The following is an 18,279-nucleotide window of genomic DNA, read 5'->3' as shown; positions in this document are numbered from 1 at the left end:
CATTGATTATAACAAAAGCAATTCAAGAAAATCAACCCACAACTAGTTAAATTCTCTTAAACATTTCCCAGGCAACACAATCAGTACCCCTGTTTTAGCATAAGCAGGTTCCTAAACCTATTTATGAGTAAATAGCAGGCAAGAAATTAAGCCTGAAGATTTTTTTTTTTTTACAGTTCTCTTTGCACAAAGTAAAACATACTTGCACTTCAGTGTACATCAAAATTACCTAAGGATACAAGCTGAAGGATACAAGCTGATACATGACAATTCAAAATTAAATGTAAAAATGGCCTATATTAAACAATAACAGGGGTCTTACAGACCGTGGTGAGAAAGCCTCTCCCACAGCTAGCTAATTCCTAGAGAGAGAAAACTATTGGCCTGAAAGTTTTCCTTCCAAATACAAACTGAATATCCAGAGCCCGTATCTCTACCACTTCCTCTGTTGGGCTCTTACACTCAGGGCTACTAGTCCCCTAACCTAACAACTCCTAGGACTAGGTACCAAATAACCAGAGACAACCTCTATGCCCCAGAGCCTGCTATTAATAAAATTATTCGAACTAACCAGTCTGAGACATGCTCACCCTACTTCACACATTTCTGACTGAGCTCTTGCCCATGATATCCACCCCTGTCCTTCAAGCCCCATTCCCGACTGACCCTGGTGTCTCCCTGTCTTACCACCCTCCTTGGTGTGGCACACACCCTTCTCCTGGGAACTGTGAGTAACAAGCTATCTTTTAACAGCAATCATCTCCTGATCTGTTGGCCTCATTATACCTGGATGTTTTAAAAATTTTATTTATTTACCTTTTTTACTGAAGTATAATTGACATACATTATACTAGCTTCAGGTGTACAACATGATTCAACATTTGCACGCAGTATAAAATAATCACTCCAGTAAGTATTTACTGTCACCAAAATCACAAAAAATTTTTTTCTTGTGGTAAGCACTATAATATTTAGTTTCTTAACAACTTTCAAATTCATAATAGTTGTCATCAACTACAGTTCCCATGCTGTCCATTACATCCTGATGACTTATTTTATCTACTTTCTGACTAGAAGACTGTAACTCTAGATCCCCTTCACCAATTTTGCCCACCCTCAAACCCCTCCCCCCACTCTGTTCAAATGCCCCTGGCAACCACTAATCCTTTCTCTATGAGTTTTGTTTTATAAAGCCTACATTTAAAAATATGGCATTGGGTTAACCAGTTAAAAGTGTACATTTAAAAATATACATTAACAAACTACACAAAATTTTTAAAATAATGGTGGACAAGATAAATCTTACTTTCTTGAAGGTTGAGTGGAGGATTAATGAGATTATCTAAAGTTCGAGGTCCATATTCAGACTGCGGTGCTGAAAATCCAGGGATTAAGCATGAAAACATCCAAAGCTGTTCTTTGCTACAGTTATTCTGAAGAGCTTGCAACCATAACAAGAAAAGCCGAACACCTTCCCGCCTAATCTAAAATGAAATGAAATGAAAAACAGTATTTTATTTATTTAACAGTATTTATTTAAAATAGAAATATTTTCTTCCTTCCATGCCAAAATTCTCTAGAAGATGGTTATAGACTGATACTCTGCAAAGGAGAGGAAGAAAGGCAGGCAGGCAGGGAGAGGGAGACAGAATGCTGGCCATGACAATTTATTGACCCCCTTAGCACTTATAAATTTGAATTTATGGATTCCGAACAAATAAACTTGGTCTCTTACTACTTAAAGCTATCAGGTAATTTTTATGCTATAACTTTCACTTACAAAAAGTCAAAATCATTTCCTTCTTGTTTACTTCCATTCTTTCCAACACTGCCACTCTAATCCAAGAAGGAGAGAGGGCAATGACCACTCCTTGCTGTAACTATTAACTGCTAAAAGGGAGAATGGTCATGGGGATCCGGATTCACTGCTAACTCACTGCTCTTGTCCTTTAAAGGCTTATCAGCCTGAAATTATCTCATTTATTTAATTTGACTCTAAAGGGTAAATTTGGCCTATTACTGTATTTTTAAGCAACTAGAACAATGCCCAATACACAGAAAATAATTATTTAAACTGAAGAATGCTCTTTCAAACGCCAAATCTTCAAGCAAAACACAAAGTTCTTCACTAACCCAACCTCACTGATAGCTTCGGATATTACTCTACCACAGCTCTGTAGACAACTAAGCTTCTCAGGTGGTGCTAGTGGTAAAGAACCCACTTGCCCAATGCAGGAGATGTAATAGATGCAGGTTCAATCCCTGGGCTGGAAAGATCCCCTGGAGAAGGGTATGGCAACCCACTCTAGTATTCTTGCCTGGAGAATCCTGGACAGAGAATCATGGCGGGCTACAGTCCACAGAGTAGCACAGAGTTGGACACGACTGAAGCGACTTAGCACGCATGCATGCTTTGTAAACAGCCACTGCCAAAGCTAGGCATCTGTTGCCATCCTCTCAGTTCAGTTAGAAACAGGACAAAGCTGTAGAAGGCTTATCCCGTTGTACTGCAAACCCAAGTCTTGACACCAAAAGTACCTACAATGAGACTTTTACCTAACTTACAGCAAGATGCTTTTGGACTGAGAAGCTTTTCTAAACAGCACAATGGGATAATGAAAAAGAAGAAAAAAACAGAAACAAATAAACAAACCATTTTTAACAATGTACTACTTCCCTCTGCATCTCATGATAGCTATGGTAAAATGAAGAATTATTTGTTGAATAGCTTAATAATTTGTATCTTCTGGGGACCACAGGGCAAAGTGCAGTTGTCCTTCAGTATCTATGAGGTATTGCTTCCAGGACTTCCCTTACCATGGATACCAAAATCAGCATGTGCTTAAGTCCAATGTATAAAATGGTATGGATGTAGAACCCATGGACATTAAGAGCTGACTATGTTTCTGCCAAATGAGTCAAATGCAGTGGTAAAACTACAAGAGTTTTTCAATAGCATGGTCAACCTCACGCATACTGACCATGCTGCTATTTTTTAAATGATTTCACTTCAGTCAAAGGAACTGAAGATTATTCAAATTTATTTAGGAAAACACTGATGCAGGCAAGTAGAGCAGTTGACTATATGTTTTACTCAGTTTTTTTTTTAAAAAAAAAACACAGAAATGGGACTTCCCTGGTGGCTCAGGGCTAAAGAAACCACCTGCCAATGCAGGACACATGGGTTCAATTCCTGTCCAGAAAGACCCCACATGCCACAGAGCAACTAAGCCTGTGCGCCACCACTACCGAGCCTGCGCCCTACAGCCTAGGAGCCACACGAGAAAAGCCACCGCAATGAGAGGCCAGGACACAACGAGACAGTAGCCCTCGCTTGCCACAACTAGAAAAAAGCCTGTGTAGCAATGACGAGCCAGCACAGCTGCAGATAATTAATTCAAAAAATTTTAATATAAAAAAGAAATAGAATTACATTATACCTTCAAGGAGTTTCCTGTGTGTAGTAGTTTCTTTAAAATCAATCCTGAAAAGAAAACATGATTTTAACCATTCATATCTTACTCATTTCTAAATGTCAAGAGTTATCAGTAGACTTGAAAACACTTTAAAAACAAGTCCGTGGCCACCTCCAAATTATTCTTGGTGACCTTAACATCCCTCTGGCCATAGTCTTGGGATAGAGGGCATATAAAAAGTCACCATTTTAACACATGGTTTACTGGAATTAAACATGATTTATCCTATTAAAACAAACAATAAAACCAAAATTGCATTTAAGGGCAACAATCTATATATTTTACTTAGACTAAGAATATAAATAAATACTTTCACCATCACTAATACAAATAAAAACCACTGTAGAAAATTATATAATCAAATAAACACCTGAAACGCAACAAATTACTACTTTTTCTTTTAAAAATACTCAGAACCATCTATAACAGTCCTTTTTCTTGTGATTATACAATATTTCAAACCTATAATAAAATAATGAAATAATATTCACAAACAACCAGAAGTCCACCATTCAGTTTGAACAAATCTAAACAGTCTCATGTTTCCTATAATTTCAAATTTTCATTTATTTATGCTATCTATAATGTTTTATATAAACAGAAGCCTCCTGTGAACTCATCCTTAATCATTTTCCTCCTTCCTTCCCCAGAGGAAATCTTATCCAGATTTTGTTTTTAATTATCTCCAAAAATATTTTGTGTTATTACTACTTATTTATAAATCCATAAAACATTGAGAAACTGTTTCTATGTTTAAAATTTATACCAGTAACAAATTTCCTCTACAGCTATTTGTTCTAATCTTGCATCTTTCTTTCTTTCTATTAACAAGATTACATATTTTTATATGAAATATATATACATAAAATGATTAAGACTGTGACTCTATTGCTTAAGTTTTATTTATCATACAAAAATAAGCTTTACTATTTCAACAAATTGTGTTGATTTATTTGCAATTCCCCTCATAGTGTCTGAGCAAATTCATTTTCTTAGATCAATTCTATGTAAAGCCTAGGTCTTAATCAGCTCTCCTAAAAAATCTATACATGCTAAATGCATTGTAGTATCACCAGTTGAACCCTGGAACAGAAAAAGAACTTAAGTGGAAAACTAATCAAATCTGATGAGCGTTTTTAATCACGCTTGGGCAGTAAATTCTGTCAGATGCTTTTTCTTCTACTAGCATGATCACAGTCAGCATTACAGCATTGCTATTTATTCTATTAATACTGTATTTTTCACACAATGCTTTTCAAATGTTAAACCAACCTTGCGTCCCTGAGATAAATCCCAATTAGTTACCATTTATACACAGTCTTTTCATTATACTACTAAATTTAGTTTGCTAATAAATTATTAAAGATTTTTGCCTCTGTGTTTATGATGGATATTGAACACTACCGTGTTCTTCTGTGAGGTCTTTAATCTGGCTTTATTATCAAGATAATAATAGACATGTACATAGACTGGGAACAGTTCCTTTATTTTCTCAGAGTCTGTGACAATTGATATTACATCTTTTTAAGATATTTGGAGTTAAGCTTTCCTGTGTGAGAAGATTTGTAATTATTACTTTAAGTGCCCCAGAGATTAAAAAATTATAGAAATTAGATGGTATATTTGAAATGAATTAGTAGATTGTTTTTAAAGTATTCAACAACAGGGAACGACGACAGACACAAGGAGATGCAGAATGGAATACAGCTTTTCTGGCAGCAGCTCTGAAAGTGAGTAATCTAAACAAGGGCTCCCAAGTGGCTCGGTGGGAAAGAATCTGTCACCAGTGTAGGAAATGTGCGTTCAGTCCCTAGGCTGGGAAGATCCGCTGGAGAAGGCAATGGCAACCCACTCCACTATTTCTGCCTGGAAAATCCCCTGGACAGAGAAGCCTGGCAGGCTACAGTCCATGGGGTCGCAAAGAGCTGGACACAACCGAGGGACTGAGCACATTCTTTTTTCAGTCAGTCTGAATAATTTGTATCTTTCTAGGAATTTGTTGACTTTATTAAAACTGCCTTGGGCCTTCCCTGGTGATCCAGTGGCTAAGATTCCGTACTCCCAATACAGGGGGCCTGGGTTCCATCCCTGGTCAGGGAACTAGATCTCACATGCTGCAACAAAGACCCAGTACAGTCAAATAAATAAATAAATATTTTAAAGAAAAAACTGCCTAACTTGTTAGTGTAAAGTTGTTCAAGTTGCTCTTTTTTTTTTAAAGGATTCTTAGTGACAAAGAAAAAATGACCATTGATATATCTTCTCCAATTGGACATTTATTGGAATACTACTGATCATGACAACTAGATAGCGCAAAGCTCTTTTACAGATTGAAGACTACATTCCTCAGGAGAAAAACTTTATTTATTTTTTTTTTTTTTGGAGAAAAACTTTAGAAGTTCAGATGTCTAGAGAAGTTTCCTCACAGATAACCAAGAACATTTTAATGATTACAAAATAAAAACCAGGATTACACTATTCTTCTGAGCACCTTATCATACTTATTAACAATTCATATGTCTTCTTTGGTGTATTATTTACGCAAATATTTTGCATATTTAAAAAACTTATCTGTCTTACTGAGATGCCAGAGTTCTTTATATACTAAGGACACATCATTTTTAGTCTTGAGCTTTATCAAGAAAGTTTATTCTCAAAAGGCTTTATTATTTAAAATTTTGTCTTTTTTAGCCTCTACATCAATATCCATCCTATATGTAGTTTCTTTTGTTTGCAGAACTGCTAATTGGGATGAATTATAGTTTCAAAGCTTCAGAGATTTTATTTGATATAACTGATTAAGAATTGTAGGGCCTAAATAAATCTATGACTCTTTTTTAAGAGAAAAATACAATTTTTACAAATGAATATAAGGCCTATAACATTCTACCTCAACAATGTAGACATGGTGGCTGTCTGTGTATTCACCACGAGAGAAAGGTCACAAGAATCACTAGCAATCACCTCTGTTCTCATTGAGACACTGAACCAAAGCCAGAAATTGCCTACCTGCAGATTCCTTTTTCATCCAAGAGGGAAAAAAGGCTTAGAATGAGAATCAGAGAGTCCTGCGGCAATGCTATGATTGTTAAAGAACCAGACTCCAAGCCAAAGATGCTGGCTTAACTCCTTGTAAGAGAAGCCTGTGACCTCCTGCCTACTTGGTCTTTCACAGTTATCCACAGCAGGGCTGCATTTTTTTCCTTTCCCCTTTTCCTTTTCAGCTTCATTTCTTGATCTGGGAAGTTCTACTTTGACTCTTCAAGCAGTAAGCTAAACCCCAGGTTCCCTCCCCTTTTTTTTTTAATGGAGCAAACTGCCAACCTACACTGCTTGCTTTGAAAGCTGGAACCCATGGCTCTTATTCTACTTGGCACTTTGCATTTTCTCTTCAATTTCTGATTACAGAATATTTACTTTGATGCAGAGTCTACTTTTATTTTTAGGCTTTATAGTTTATCATCATTGCTAACATATTCACAGTAAGTTAACAGGTGGATCAAAGAAATTTAACATGCCACTATGAAATTTAGCATGCCTTCATGTATGTTTTTATCTTATATTCCCAGTAAGTTTAATTCTGTATTCTTTATTTTTACTAATGTATAAACTATGAACTCATTTCAAATAATAACCAACTCATTACAGAATATGTTCAAATATTATCATTTATTTCAAATGTGAAATAGTATTTATATTACTTACCAATACTATGAAACTGCCATCGCTGATGAATTCTTTCTGGAAGAAGTTGCAAAATTTTCTAAAAATCAATATGAATAAAACAAAGAAAAGTATGAAAAGCAAGTAACAAGTTCACATCTTGAACAATGTGAAAAATTAAAGAATTACACAAAGCCTTTAAAAGTTTCTTACACAGAAGACAGTATTACAAAATCATCTTTGAGCTAGTCTGATGGTAGTGGCACTACTTCAGCACTAGCATACTGATCATACTGATCAGTATCAGAAAACTCCAGAAAACAAGCTATACTAAGTCTTGGAACAGGAAATTGATGAAATTTATCTTTTAAAATGATGTAAAAATTATATTTCTCTTTAGTGAAGAAATACTATATTTTTTAAGGCTTGTTTTCTATTCTTAGACTTTATGGAAACTACTGATCTGTTTTAAATTCTTTTAGATACTAATATCTGTGATATTTTCTCTTCAAGTAGTTTTTTTCTTTCTCCTATTTTGATAAACCTAAGAGGGGAAATATTTTGCCTTCACAAAAATCCTATCAAATACTTGTACTAAATTAATCACATGAACCCAAAGATACTTATATATTATAATGGCTATAGGTATGAGAAAAAAAATTTTAAATTCAGGAGCCATATGGTTAAGCTAACCCATACATACTTCTACAAGTTTGGAATATTTCTTACATATAATATCTTCAAAATTTTGTCTTTATTTTCCTTTACATATTGCACCTGTATGAATTATTCTGGTTCAGTAGCTGCCTTATTATGCTGTTGAACTATGTTCTCAATACTCATCTGCTTGCTGAATGGTATTTGTTATTATTGCTGCTCTATTTTATTACTACTTATAGTCACCATTAATTGAATGTTCATAAGGGCCAAATAATAGACACTTTATATAAAGGATATTTCATTAATCCTCAAAACCATCCTAAAAGGAGTGATCTCATTTGCCATAACAGGTTAAGAAATGTGTTTAGGTTAGAAAGTGGAAAAACAGATTCCAGCTTCCATATTCCTATTTCCAGAGTTTGTGCTTTCATACTATTCTGTTCAAAGAATGGTATGCCTGTCTTTACACTTCTCTATCTTCCTTTTGATAATCATCTCTAGTCCTTCTCATGTAAGAGGATGAAGAAGAAATCACAAAGTTCTTCACAGACAGGTGCCATTCCTACATAGATACAGAAAACCCTCCAGCTTCGCCCTCCTGCATTTCTCCCATACTTGGCCAGCCGCTGTGTAATTGTATTGATTGTGGTACAGAAAGAGATAAAATTATAGAAAACTAAGAAGTCTGTGAACTACTTAAAGTACTTCTACATTATCACTATTAAATTACACTTTATCATCTTTTTATTCAGTAATATAAAGATGAAAGAAATTATGTATACTCTTAACTACACAGAAGAAAACAGGATATCAATCCTGTGTCATACTAACATTTCACAAAGATGCATTTTATTCCAGAAAGACGAAGTCAGTTTATTTAGATAATTTCTTGATCGTTTAAATCGTTAGTCTCTAAAGGTGGAAGTCAGATACTGTTACCATCATACTTAGAAAAGGTTAAGTACTTTTTCCAAAAGATAAAAACCCTACATTTAACACTACTTTTCCTAAAGAAATTTAGTGATAGATTATAGACAAACATTTCAGTTCAACGAGTAACAAATGACCAGTATATATTACACACAGAAAAATAAGTATTATGTCTTAATAGAAGGAAAACCCTAAAAGAGCTTCTATTAACTAGTCAATGATCTCAATTTCCTAAATATAGTTTCACAAATGTCTGAAGGAATACTTTCCAGGAATTATTATCTTTTCTCTGTACATACTTTTTTATTCTTTCTCAAAATATCCATGCTTTAATATTTCCCCTATAAACTATTCATGCAAACACTTTGGGAGGTAAATATGAGCAAATTCCTCAGGGTTAATGACTAACGAAAATTAACTACAGAACAGGTACCAAACTAGTTACTTCTTTTGGAATGCTTAAAAAAAAAAAAAAAAAACACTTTCTTTTTTTAAGTTGTGACTAACTCAGCAACTGAGAGAGATCAAATTCTTTAAATTCTTCTAAACCATACCAAAATAGTCAATATACAAGACAGTGAATTTTATCTTTAATTAGCAGTAAACAGAATAGTTCAGTCTTTAGAAACTGATTTCTAAATTCTTTACGCCTTTCAAAACACAAGGTCTAATCTTGGCTGTTTCCTGATCACTAAAATTCTCAATAAAGATTGGAATACTCCTATCACTATTTGATTTGAAAGCCAGAATGAAGAGTAAGGAGTTATCTGAAAAGCATGTGTGTCCCTCATTTTTATCACTGTGCTAAAAATAAAAGAGAAATTTTAACAGAGTATCATGTTGTTATTTCCTTCTGCTTATTTAGCAATAAAAACTTGTCCTGCCCCAATAAAAAGTAATGTGGTAGAACAACAATGTATAAAATGTTTAAAACTATTCTATACAAGTTTTCAATGAAAAGCAGTTAAAGCAGAAACTATGAACTTGTTAGATATATAACAGTTCCATGAATTTACCCTCTCAAGTAAGAATGTTTTAGAATTTCTTAAAAAAATTCTCCATTTGTGTAAGCATCCCACAAATTAAAATTTTCATTGCTTGTAAATACTGTAAATATTGTACAGTTGTGGCTTCAAATGCATAAAACCATTAATTCTATCTGTACCTAAAATGCACCTCAGAAAATAATTAAGACAGGTATTTCTTTTAAGTTAAACAATAGAATTCAGTTTTTTAAAAGCATGGCAGATTCACAGCGCTTGTTAATATTCAATATCTTCCTTTGTATGTTCCAAAAATTAATTTGGGGAAAAAAGTTACTTGGGTAAGTACGTACCTCAAAAATAAAAAGTATAGCATCCAATTCCTCCCTTTGAGACTTGTGACCTAAAACATTTTTACAGAAAAATATTTAAACATCATCATTTTGTCCTCAATGTCAACAACCACTTAAAAAGCTTAAAATATTTCAGGCACAGTTTTTTCTCAGTGATTCTTTAATAAAATATTTAAACTGTATTCTGTTCTATGTGTAGACAATACCATAACATCTCTACTCTTTCTAGACAATTAAATTTAGGTTCTACATATTTATGTCTAAAAAACAAATCATAATATATTGTGGCAAAGTCTTAAGTGAACTCTTAAAAATGAAATTATGAAAATGACTGCTCAAACCTGACAGATGGCCCTAGGGCAGAGTAAAGTGAGCAAACAGGGAAATCTGACCAGAGAAAAGACAAATCTTCTAAGCCTTCTCAAAATAATATGGGTATTGTTACTACTGCTAACCCACAGTGTGAGCAGGGTGTCTACAAGCCATTTGAGAGGAGAAGTGAAATAATACTAAAATTCCAATGTGCAAGAGTCTATTCTAAGTGAATGTTTATGACAATTATTTGAAACATCAGCGTAAGCCAGGATTGATTTTAACATCTTACCTTTCTGTTTAAGACTAGCTTCAATAGTAACAAAATTCTCAAAAAACACATAATATATATGTGAAAAATGTTGGTCAAAAAACTGTTTAAGATCAATGGATTCTGCATTCTCTGAAAAATAAATGAAAACAGTTTTTAGTGATTACTATTTATACCACATTCAGCAAAGATTTATTGTGGCAAGTTTCCTTCAAAAATGTCAAAGAACTGCTCTTAAACTTCTATTAAAATATTTGAGAGACTTATTTATACCTTATTCTCACAACTTTAGTTTTTAAAGATTTTAGTTTTAATTTTAAAAACTGGCCAAATCAGGTTATCATAATCTTTGAAGACAACAATGTCTCAGAAAGATTCATCCAAAATCATTAACCAAACTAAGAAAAGAAGTTTTATTTTCAAATCACAGCTCACATTTTGTAACTTCTGCCCCAGACGGTTAAAAATCAGTACTTCTAAGAATAATAAAACACGACTAAAATACATTTATTTAAAATATCTAACAACAGGCTTTACAAATAGGCATTTAAGTATTACAAAACTCATAAAATACTGCTACAAGAACTGTCAGTGTAATCCAAAGCACAGAAAACCACACATTTAACTGCATCCACAGCAGCAAGTGTTGGGTACTAACACAAAATTACTTTCAAAACACAGGAAGGAGTGAAGGTGGGGAAAGAAAAGCTTTGACAGAGAATGTATTATCTGAAAAGACCTTTACGGACAGGAAGTAATTTGGATATGATGTAGTGGTTTTGAACAAAACAGACATTCTTGACATAAACAAAACATGAAGTGAGGAAAACAGGATAACATGTACAAAAATCATTCATTTTGGCTAGCTTTGAGCATTTTGATAAAAATAAAATGGAAAAAGTAGCTTTGATATGTCATGAGATGTCTTTAGTGCAAACTAAGGAAATGGCAATTATCATTTAAAGCAAGATATTTACACAAGTATATAGGTGCTTGGGCTTAGTTGCTCTATCTTGTCCAATGCTTTGGGACCTCATGGACTGCAACCCACCAGGCTTCTCTGTACATGGGGATTCTCCAGGCAAGAATATTGGAGTGGATTGCCATGCCCTCCTCCAGGGGATCTTCCCAACCCGGGGATCAAATCCAGGTCTCCCACACTGCAGGCAGATTCTTTACCTTCTGAGCCACCAGGGAAGCCCAAGAATACTGGAGTGGGCAGCCTCTCCCTTCTCCAGCAGATCTTCCCCACCAGGATTCAAACCAGGCTCTCCTGCATTGCAGGCAGATTCTTTACTTATGCATTTTATTGTTTGTTTTCAGAGGGAGTGAGAAAGTTGGGGAAAGGGGGAGGAATTAATAACTTTTATATACTTCCAACTATTCAAATTCATTTACAAAAAGCATGTGTCTCTTCTATAATAAACAAATTTGAAAAATGCAACTGGAAAAAAAAAATTGTTTTTTTTACACCCTGGGAGTAAAATATAGGATAAACTACTACTTGTCGGTAAACTCAAGTTAAAGGTAAGAATCAATTAATTTCTTGGAATGCTTTAAGGCTGAATGGAAGATTTCAGCATAAAATTAAATATTAACAACAAATACATAGCACTTTAAACTCTCGGTGGTGTATTATCTTATCCTATGAATATTCATAGTAACTCCTGAATGATACCTCACGTATGGAGTTTTCCAAGACCATTTCCCTTTGCTTCACCCTCCCAAAGGAAGGGATGAATGCCCTCTCCTCTCTATTTCCTTTTGTTTTCTACAATTCTCTCTCATGAAAGTATTTATGTCTCAAGTATTTCCTTGTCTCTTTTCCAGGACTAGTCTATAGCTTCTTTAGGACAGAAAGTATGTCTACCTTAGTACTTCCAAAACCTAAGCACAGTGCTGAACATGCAAATGTGTTTTATTATAAATAATTTTAATTTTACTGTATTCACTTTGTAGCTCGGAAATTTTTATCTTGGAAAATACTGCATAACCTACTGACAAGCAAAATAGCATTGCCTCAACTTAACTGGAATAAGAACACCCAGGTTCTATTCCTACCTGTAATAGTACCTGTGTGTCTCTTCAGAGAACTGGGGGAAAGGGGGGTAACAGCTAACATAAACCGTATTTCCCATATGCCAGACGCTCTTCTAAGTTCTTTATAGAAATTAACTCCTATATTCCTCAGAACAGCACTATAAAATAAGTACTATTATTATTCTGACTAAAGATGAGGAAACAGGCATAGAGAGTTTAAGTAATTTAGTTAGTAAGAAAGAAAGTCATGGATTTAAACTCAACACACCTGGACTGGGCTTCCCTGGTGGCTCAGACTAAAGAACTCACCTGTGATGTGGGCAACCTGGGGTCGACCCCTGATTTGGGAAGATGCCCTGGAGGAGGGCATGGCCACCCACTCTAGTACCCTTGCCTGGAGGATCCCATGGGCAGAGGAGCCCGGCGGGAGGTCCACGGGGTCTCAGAGAGTGAGACACGGGCACACACAGCCTGCGCTTCGGGCTATGCTCTCAGCCTCTATGCTATTCACCTCCAGTGTTAACACATTTATAAGGAAAATAAGAAAAGAACAAAGATAAGAGTAACAGTCACTGAATACTAGTTAAACATATTTTAAAGAATACCAAAATAAAACACATACACTAAAATAAACAGGAAAAGTACTCTATTTTCCCCATAGAGTAGTTTGAAATAACAAAGAACTATGAAATCAGAATAAACTGCTATAATTATCAATTTCCTAAAACTAATGTTTCTAACAAAACAAATGTCCCCAGGGAAAAAAGAAAATGAGAACAAAAACAAAGCAAAACAAACAAAAAAATCAAAAGGTAACAGAAGCAAACATGAATCAACTCAAGATTTTGCAACATAATTTAGGAGCCAAGACAGCCTCTTTCTATTTCCTTCCCATACACCAGGTTAAACAAAGCCTGGAAACTATATACTTACTAATAAAAAGTACTGGATCGAAATTAAGAAATTTGTTTTTTAAATCTGTATCTATTTATAATGATTAGTTAACAAATAAAAACTCTTATAATTTGCTGATCAATTCACAAAATTTACATGGTGGGGGAAAATAGGAGAAGAAACACACAAAAAAGTGGATATAAAAGGATAAGTAGATATAAAAGAATAATATAAAAGAAGGCTTCACTAATTTAAAAACAACTCTATAAAATAATAACACAAGAGAAAGGAAAATATAAAAAGAAAAGAAAAGCAGGAAGAAAGATTATGGAAAAAACGTCTACCCAATACCTTTCCCCCAGCAAATGCCCATAACCCATTATGGGTATTGTTTTTTCCTCTATCTGTGAATGCCTCCATTAATTTCAGTCAATATGGCTCCTAGTTATGTCACATTAGCTGGTATAACTGTCCCTCTGTATCAGCAGGTGATGGTTCCAGGAACCCATCAGATGCCAAAGTCCAAGCACACTCAAGTGAAGTCCCTTACATAAAATGACATAACATCTGCATATAACTTATGCACATCCTCCCACACACTTTACATCATCTGCAGATTACTTTTAAAATCTAACACGATATAAATGCTATATAAATGGCTGACAGTGCAGTGAATTCAAGTTTTGATTTCTGGAACTTCCTAGAATTTTTTCTAAATATTTTGGATCCACGGTAGGTTCAATCTGATGATGCAGACCCACCACTCCAAGATGGAGTGCCAATTATATTATTCTCTTATAGATACTGGATGCTCTGGGGGACAGGAAGCATGCCTTAGCTTCTTTAACCTTTGATATTTTTTCAAAATTTTAGTCTGAGGGAGTGCTCTGCACAGTGCTAAACTGATGGCTGGAACCTAAAAGCTCAAACATTCAAAAATTTCCCCAATTTTAGAAATACTTCTGTTTGTTTGTGAACTAGAGTTTCCTTAAAGGAATCAAATAAACATTTCAACCATAAATTAAGATTGAAGTTTCTGAGATTGTAAAAAACTGACTCAGGCTTAGGAATGCTTTGAAGACCTTTGGGAATACTAACTTTAAGTGGCAAAACAGTTCCAGACCTCACTGAGTTTTCACAAAAAAATTTCAGATGTCTCTTTAAGATCTTTTTATGAATAAGGTTAACGTATCTATTTCCTACTACATACTTTGAAGACATTTAAGCTCTGTAACATACATAATTAAAAATTACACAGTTTAGAAGCCAGTGTTCCTGAGTTTAAATTTCAAACACCTGCACTAAATACCTCCTTTATAAAAGTTATCACATAACCCAAGTTGGAACACCAAAAATTCAACAAATTTTGCAATATCATCATTCTTCCTCCTCATTTGTTAAAAAACAAAAATTACTATTTGGAACTTTTTCTCAAATGATGGCATTGTAATACACTAAACTATGAAATGTACCACAAGGAATCTGGTTCTAATGATAAAGTAACAAACAATGCAAATTATTTCCTTAAAATAACCAATAACAGTGAGGACTGATGCAACAATATGGTGAATAACAACACACCAAAAACCTCTCCAATTACAGAGATACAGAAATGCTGGATAAAAATAAATACAAGCTCAAAACAAGAGAGGGGAGAAGGAGTGGAAATGAAGGAGAGAGAGTAAGTAGGAAAGGAGGAAGTGGGATGTTGGAAAAGGGCTAAGAGGGCAGAGGAAGATGGTAAGAATGTGGAATGGTGAAAGGCAGGAAGGGGTTGAAGGGGAAATATGGAGGGAAGGAGATTGGAAGGAAGGATGATGAGAAGGGAGAAAGGTAAAGGGAAAGAAACACAAAAATATAGTATTAAGATGCAAACGATATGGAGTTAAGCACAAATAAGGAGGAAAGCAGAAGAGAAAAGTAGGAGGAAAAGAGAAAAGAGGAGGGAGGTAAAACTACACAAACAGGCTGGAAAATTATAAATAATACATTATGAAGTTCTAAAATGAGGCAGATATATGAGAAGTGAGAAGAAACTGAGAAAATGGAGGAAGAAAAGAAACAAATATTTGGAAGAGAGTCTGGTGCTCTTATTCAAAATGTTATAACACAGAATAACAAGAAGATGAAAATATTACATAAAGATGACAAGAGAAGATGGTAGAGTAGGAGAATGTGTGCTCATTTCCTCCTGCAAGAGCACCAAATTTGCAACTAGCTGTTGAACAACCATGGACAGGACGATGCCAGAACCCACCAAAAAAGGTACCCCACATCCAAAGACAAAGAAGAGACCTGTTGCAAGATGGTAGAGCGGCGCAATCATGATAAAGTGAAATCCAGTAACCGCAGGGTGGGTGACCCACAAACTGGAGAACAATACTACCAAAGAAGCTCTCCCTCTGTTGCAAAGGTTCTGAACCTCACCCCAGGCTTCCCAGTCTGGGGATCTGATACACTTGATCTTAGCCAAAAGGCCGAGAAGCGATTGGGGATCTGATAAAGTGACTGGGAATCCCCATGCAATCTGACCTTGAGGGCCAGCGGGATTTGATTACAGGACTTCCAGAGGCCTGGAGAAAAGGGAGACTCCAGTCTTGGAGAGCACAAACAAAATTTTGCACATAACAAGATCCAGAGGAAAGAAGCAGTGACCCCATAGGACACTGAACCAAAATTACCTGCTAGTGTAGGAGGGCTGCCTGTGGAGGCATGGGTCAGCATGGGGACAGGGGCACTGGCAGGATCAGGTCGGTAAGGCCCCCTCAGTGTGAATGCTCTTGGAGTTCACCATTAACCCTACCATAGAGCCCGTAGACCACAAGGCTGGATCAATTCAGTCGCTCAGTCATGTCCAACTCTCTGCCACCCCATGGACTGCAGCAGAGTGCCTGAAGAACTATGGACAGAGGTTCGTGACATTGTACAGGAGGCAGTGATCAAGACCATCCTCAAGAAAAAGAAATTCAAAGAGGCAAAATGGTTGTCTGAGGAGGCCTTACAAATAGCTGAGAAAAGAAGAAAAGCTAAAGACAAAGGAGAAAAGGAAAGATACACCCATCTGAACACAAGAGTTCCAAAGAATAGCAAGGAAAGATAAGAAAGGCTTCCTCAGTGATCAATGCAAAGAAATAGAGGAAAACAACAGAATGGGAAAGACTAGAGATCTCTTCAAGAATATTAGAGATACCAAGGGAACATTTCATGCAAAGATGGGCTCAATAAAGGACAGAAATGGTATGGACCTAACAGAAGCAGAAGATATTAAGAAGAGATGGCAAGAATACACAGAAGAACGGTACAAAAAAGATCTTCATGACCCAGATAACCACGATGGTGAGATCACTCACCGAGAGCCAGATATCCTGGAATGCAAAGTCAAGTGGGCCTTAGGAAGCATCACTGTGAACAAAGCTAGTGGAGGTGATGGAATTCCAGTTGAGCTATTTCAAATCCTAAAAGATGATGCTGTGAAAGTGCTGCACTCAATATGCCAGCAAACTTGGAAAACTCAGCAGTGGCCACAGGACTGGGAAAGGTCGGTTTTCATTCTAATCCCAAAGACAGGCAATGCCAAAAAACGTTCAAACTACTGAACAATTGCACTCACCTCAAACACTAACAAAGTAATGCTCAAAATTCTCCAAGCCAGGCTTCAACAGTACATGAATGGTGAAGCTCCAAATGTTCAAGCTGGATTTAGAAAAGGCAGAGGAACCAGAGATCAAATTGCCAACATCCACTGGATGATCGAAAAAGCAAGAGAGATCCAGAAAAACATCTATTTCTGCTTTTATGGCTACGCCAAAGCCTTTGACTGTGTGGATCACCACAAACTGTGGTAGAGAGACAGGAATATCAGACTACCTGACCTGCCTCCTGACAGGCAGATCAAGAAGCAACAGTTAGAACTGGACTTGGAACAACAGACTGGTTCCAAACAGGAAAAGGAGTATGTCAGGGCTGTGTATTGTCACCCTGCTCATTTTACTTATATGCAGAGTACATCCTGAGAAATGCTGGATTGGACGAAGCACAAGCTGGAATCAAGATTGCCGGGACAAATACCAATAACCTCAGATATGCAGATGACACCACCCTTATGGCAGAAAGTGAAGAGGAACCAAATAACCTCTTGATGAATGTGAAAGAGGAGAGTGAAAAAACTGGCTTAAAACTAAGCATTCAGAAAACTAAGATCATGGCATCTGGTCCCATCATTTCAGGGCAAATAGATGGGGAAACACCCGAAACAGTGAGAGACTATTTTGGGGGGTTCCAAAATCACTGCAGACAGTGACTGCAGCCATGAAACTAAAAGACGCTTACTCCTTGGAAGTAAAGTTATGACCAACCTAGACAGCATATTAAAAAGCAGAGACATTACTTTACTAACAAAGGTCCGTCTAGTCAAGGGTATGATTTTTCCAGTAGTCATGTATGGATGTGAGTGTTGGACTATAAAGAAAGCTGAGTGCTGAAGAATTGATGCTTTTGAGCTGTGGTGTTGAAGAAGACTCATGAGAGTCCTTTGGACAGCAAGGAGATCCTAAACCAGTCCATCCTAAAGGAAATCAGTCCTGAATATTCACTGGAAGGACTGATGTTGAAGCTGAAACTCCAATCCTTTGGCCACCTGATGCGAAGAACTGACTCATCTGAAAAGACCCTGATGCTGGGAAAGATTAAAGGCGGGA

At 35.9% G+C, this 18,279-nt stretch overlaps 1 protein-coding gene across 6 annotated transcripts in view; it reads right to left on the bottom strand.

Annotated features, from left to right (window-relative positions):
* The window catches only part of RALGAPA1 (Ral GTPase activating protein catalytic subunit alpha 1), a 195,892-nt gene that overhangs the window by 152,120 nt on the left and 25,493 nt on the right, over positions 1-18,279 (bottom strand). For all 6 annotated transcript variants that reach the window (XM_020870530.2, XM_070478028.1, XM_020870532.2 and 3 more), the window contains exons 2-6: positions 10,670-10,780; positions 10,066-10,115; positions 7,182-7,239; positions 3,441-3,484; positions 1,307-1,484 (exon numbers count right to left, since the gene is read on the bottom strand). In XM_020870530.2, the coding sequence (XP_020726189.2) occupies positions 1,307-1,484; positions 3,441-3,484; positions 7,182-7,239; positions 10,066-10,115; positions 10,670-10,780 (441 nt within the window). The remainder of the gene's footprint in view (positions 1-1,306; positions 1,485-3,440; positions 3,485-7,181; positions 7,240-10,065; positions 10,116-10,669; positions 10,781-18,279) is intronic.

Source organism: Odocoileus virginianus, chromosome 16, assembly GCF_023699985.2.
Source record: "Odocoileus virginianus isolate 20LAN1187 ecotype Illinois chromosome 16, Ovbor_1.2, whole genome shotgun sequence".
In the NCBI taxonomy this organism is placed as follows: domain Eukaryota; kingdom Metazoa; phylum Chordata; class Mammalia; order Artiodactyla; family Cervidae; genus Odocoileus; species Odocoileus virginianus.
This window is presented reverse-complemented; position numbering and strand designations above follow the sequence as displayed.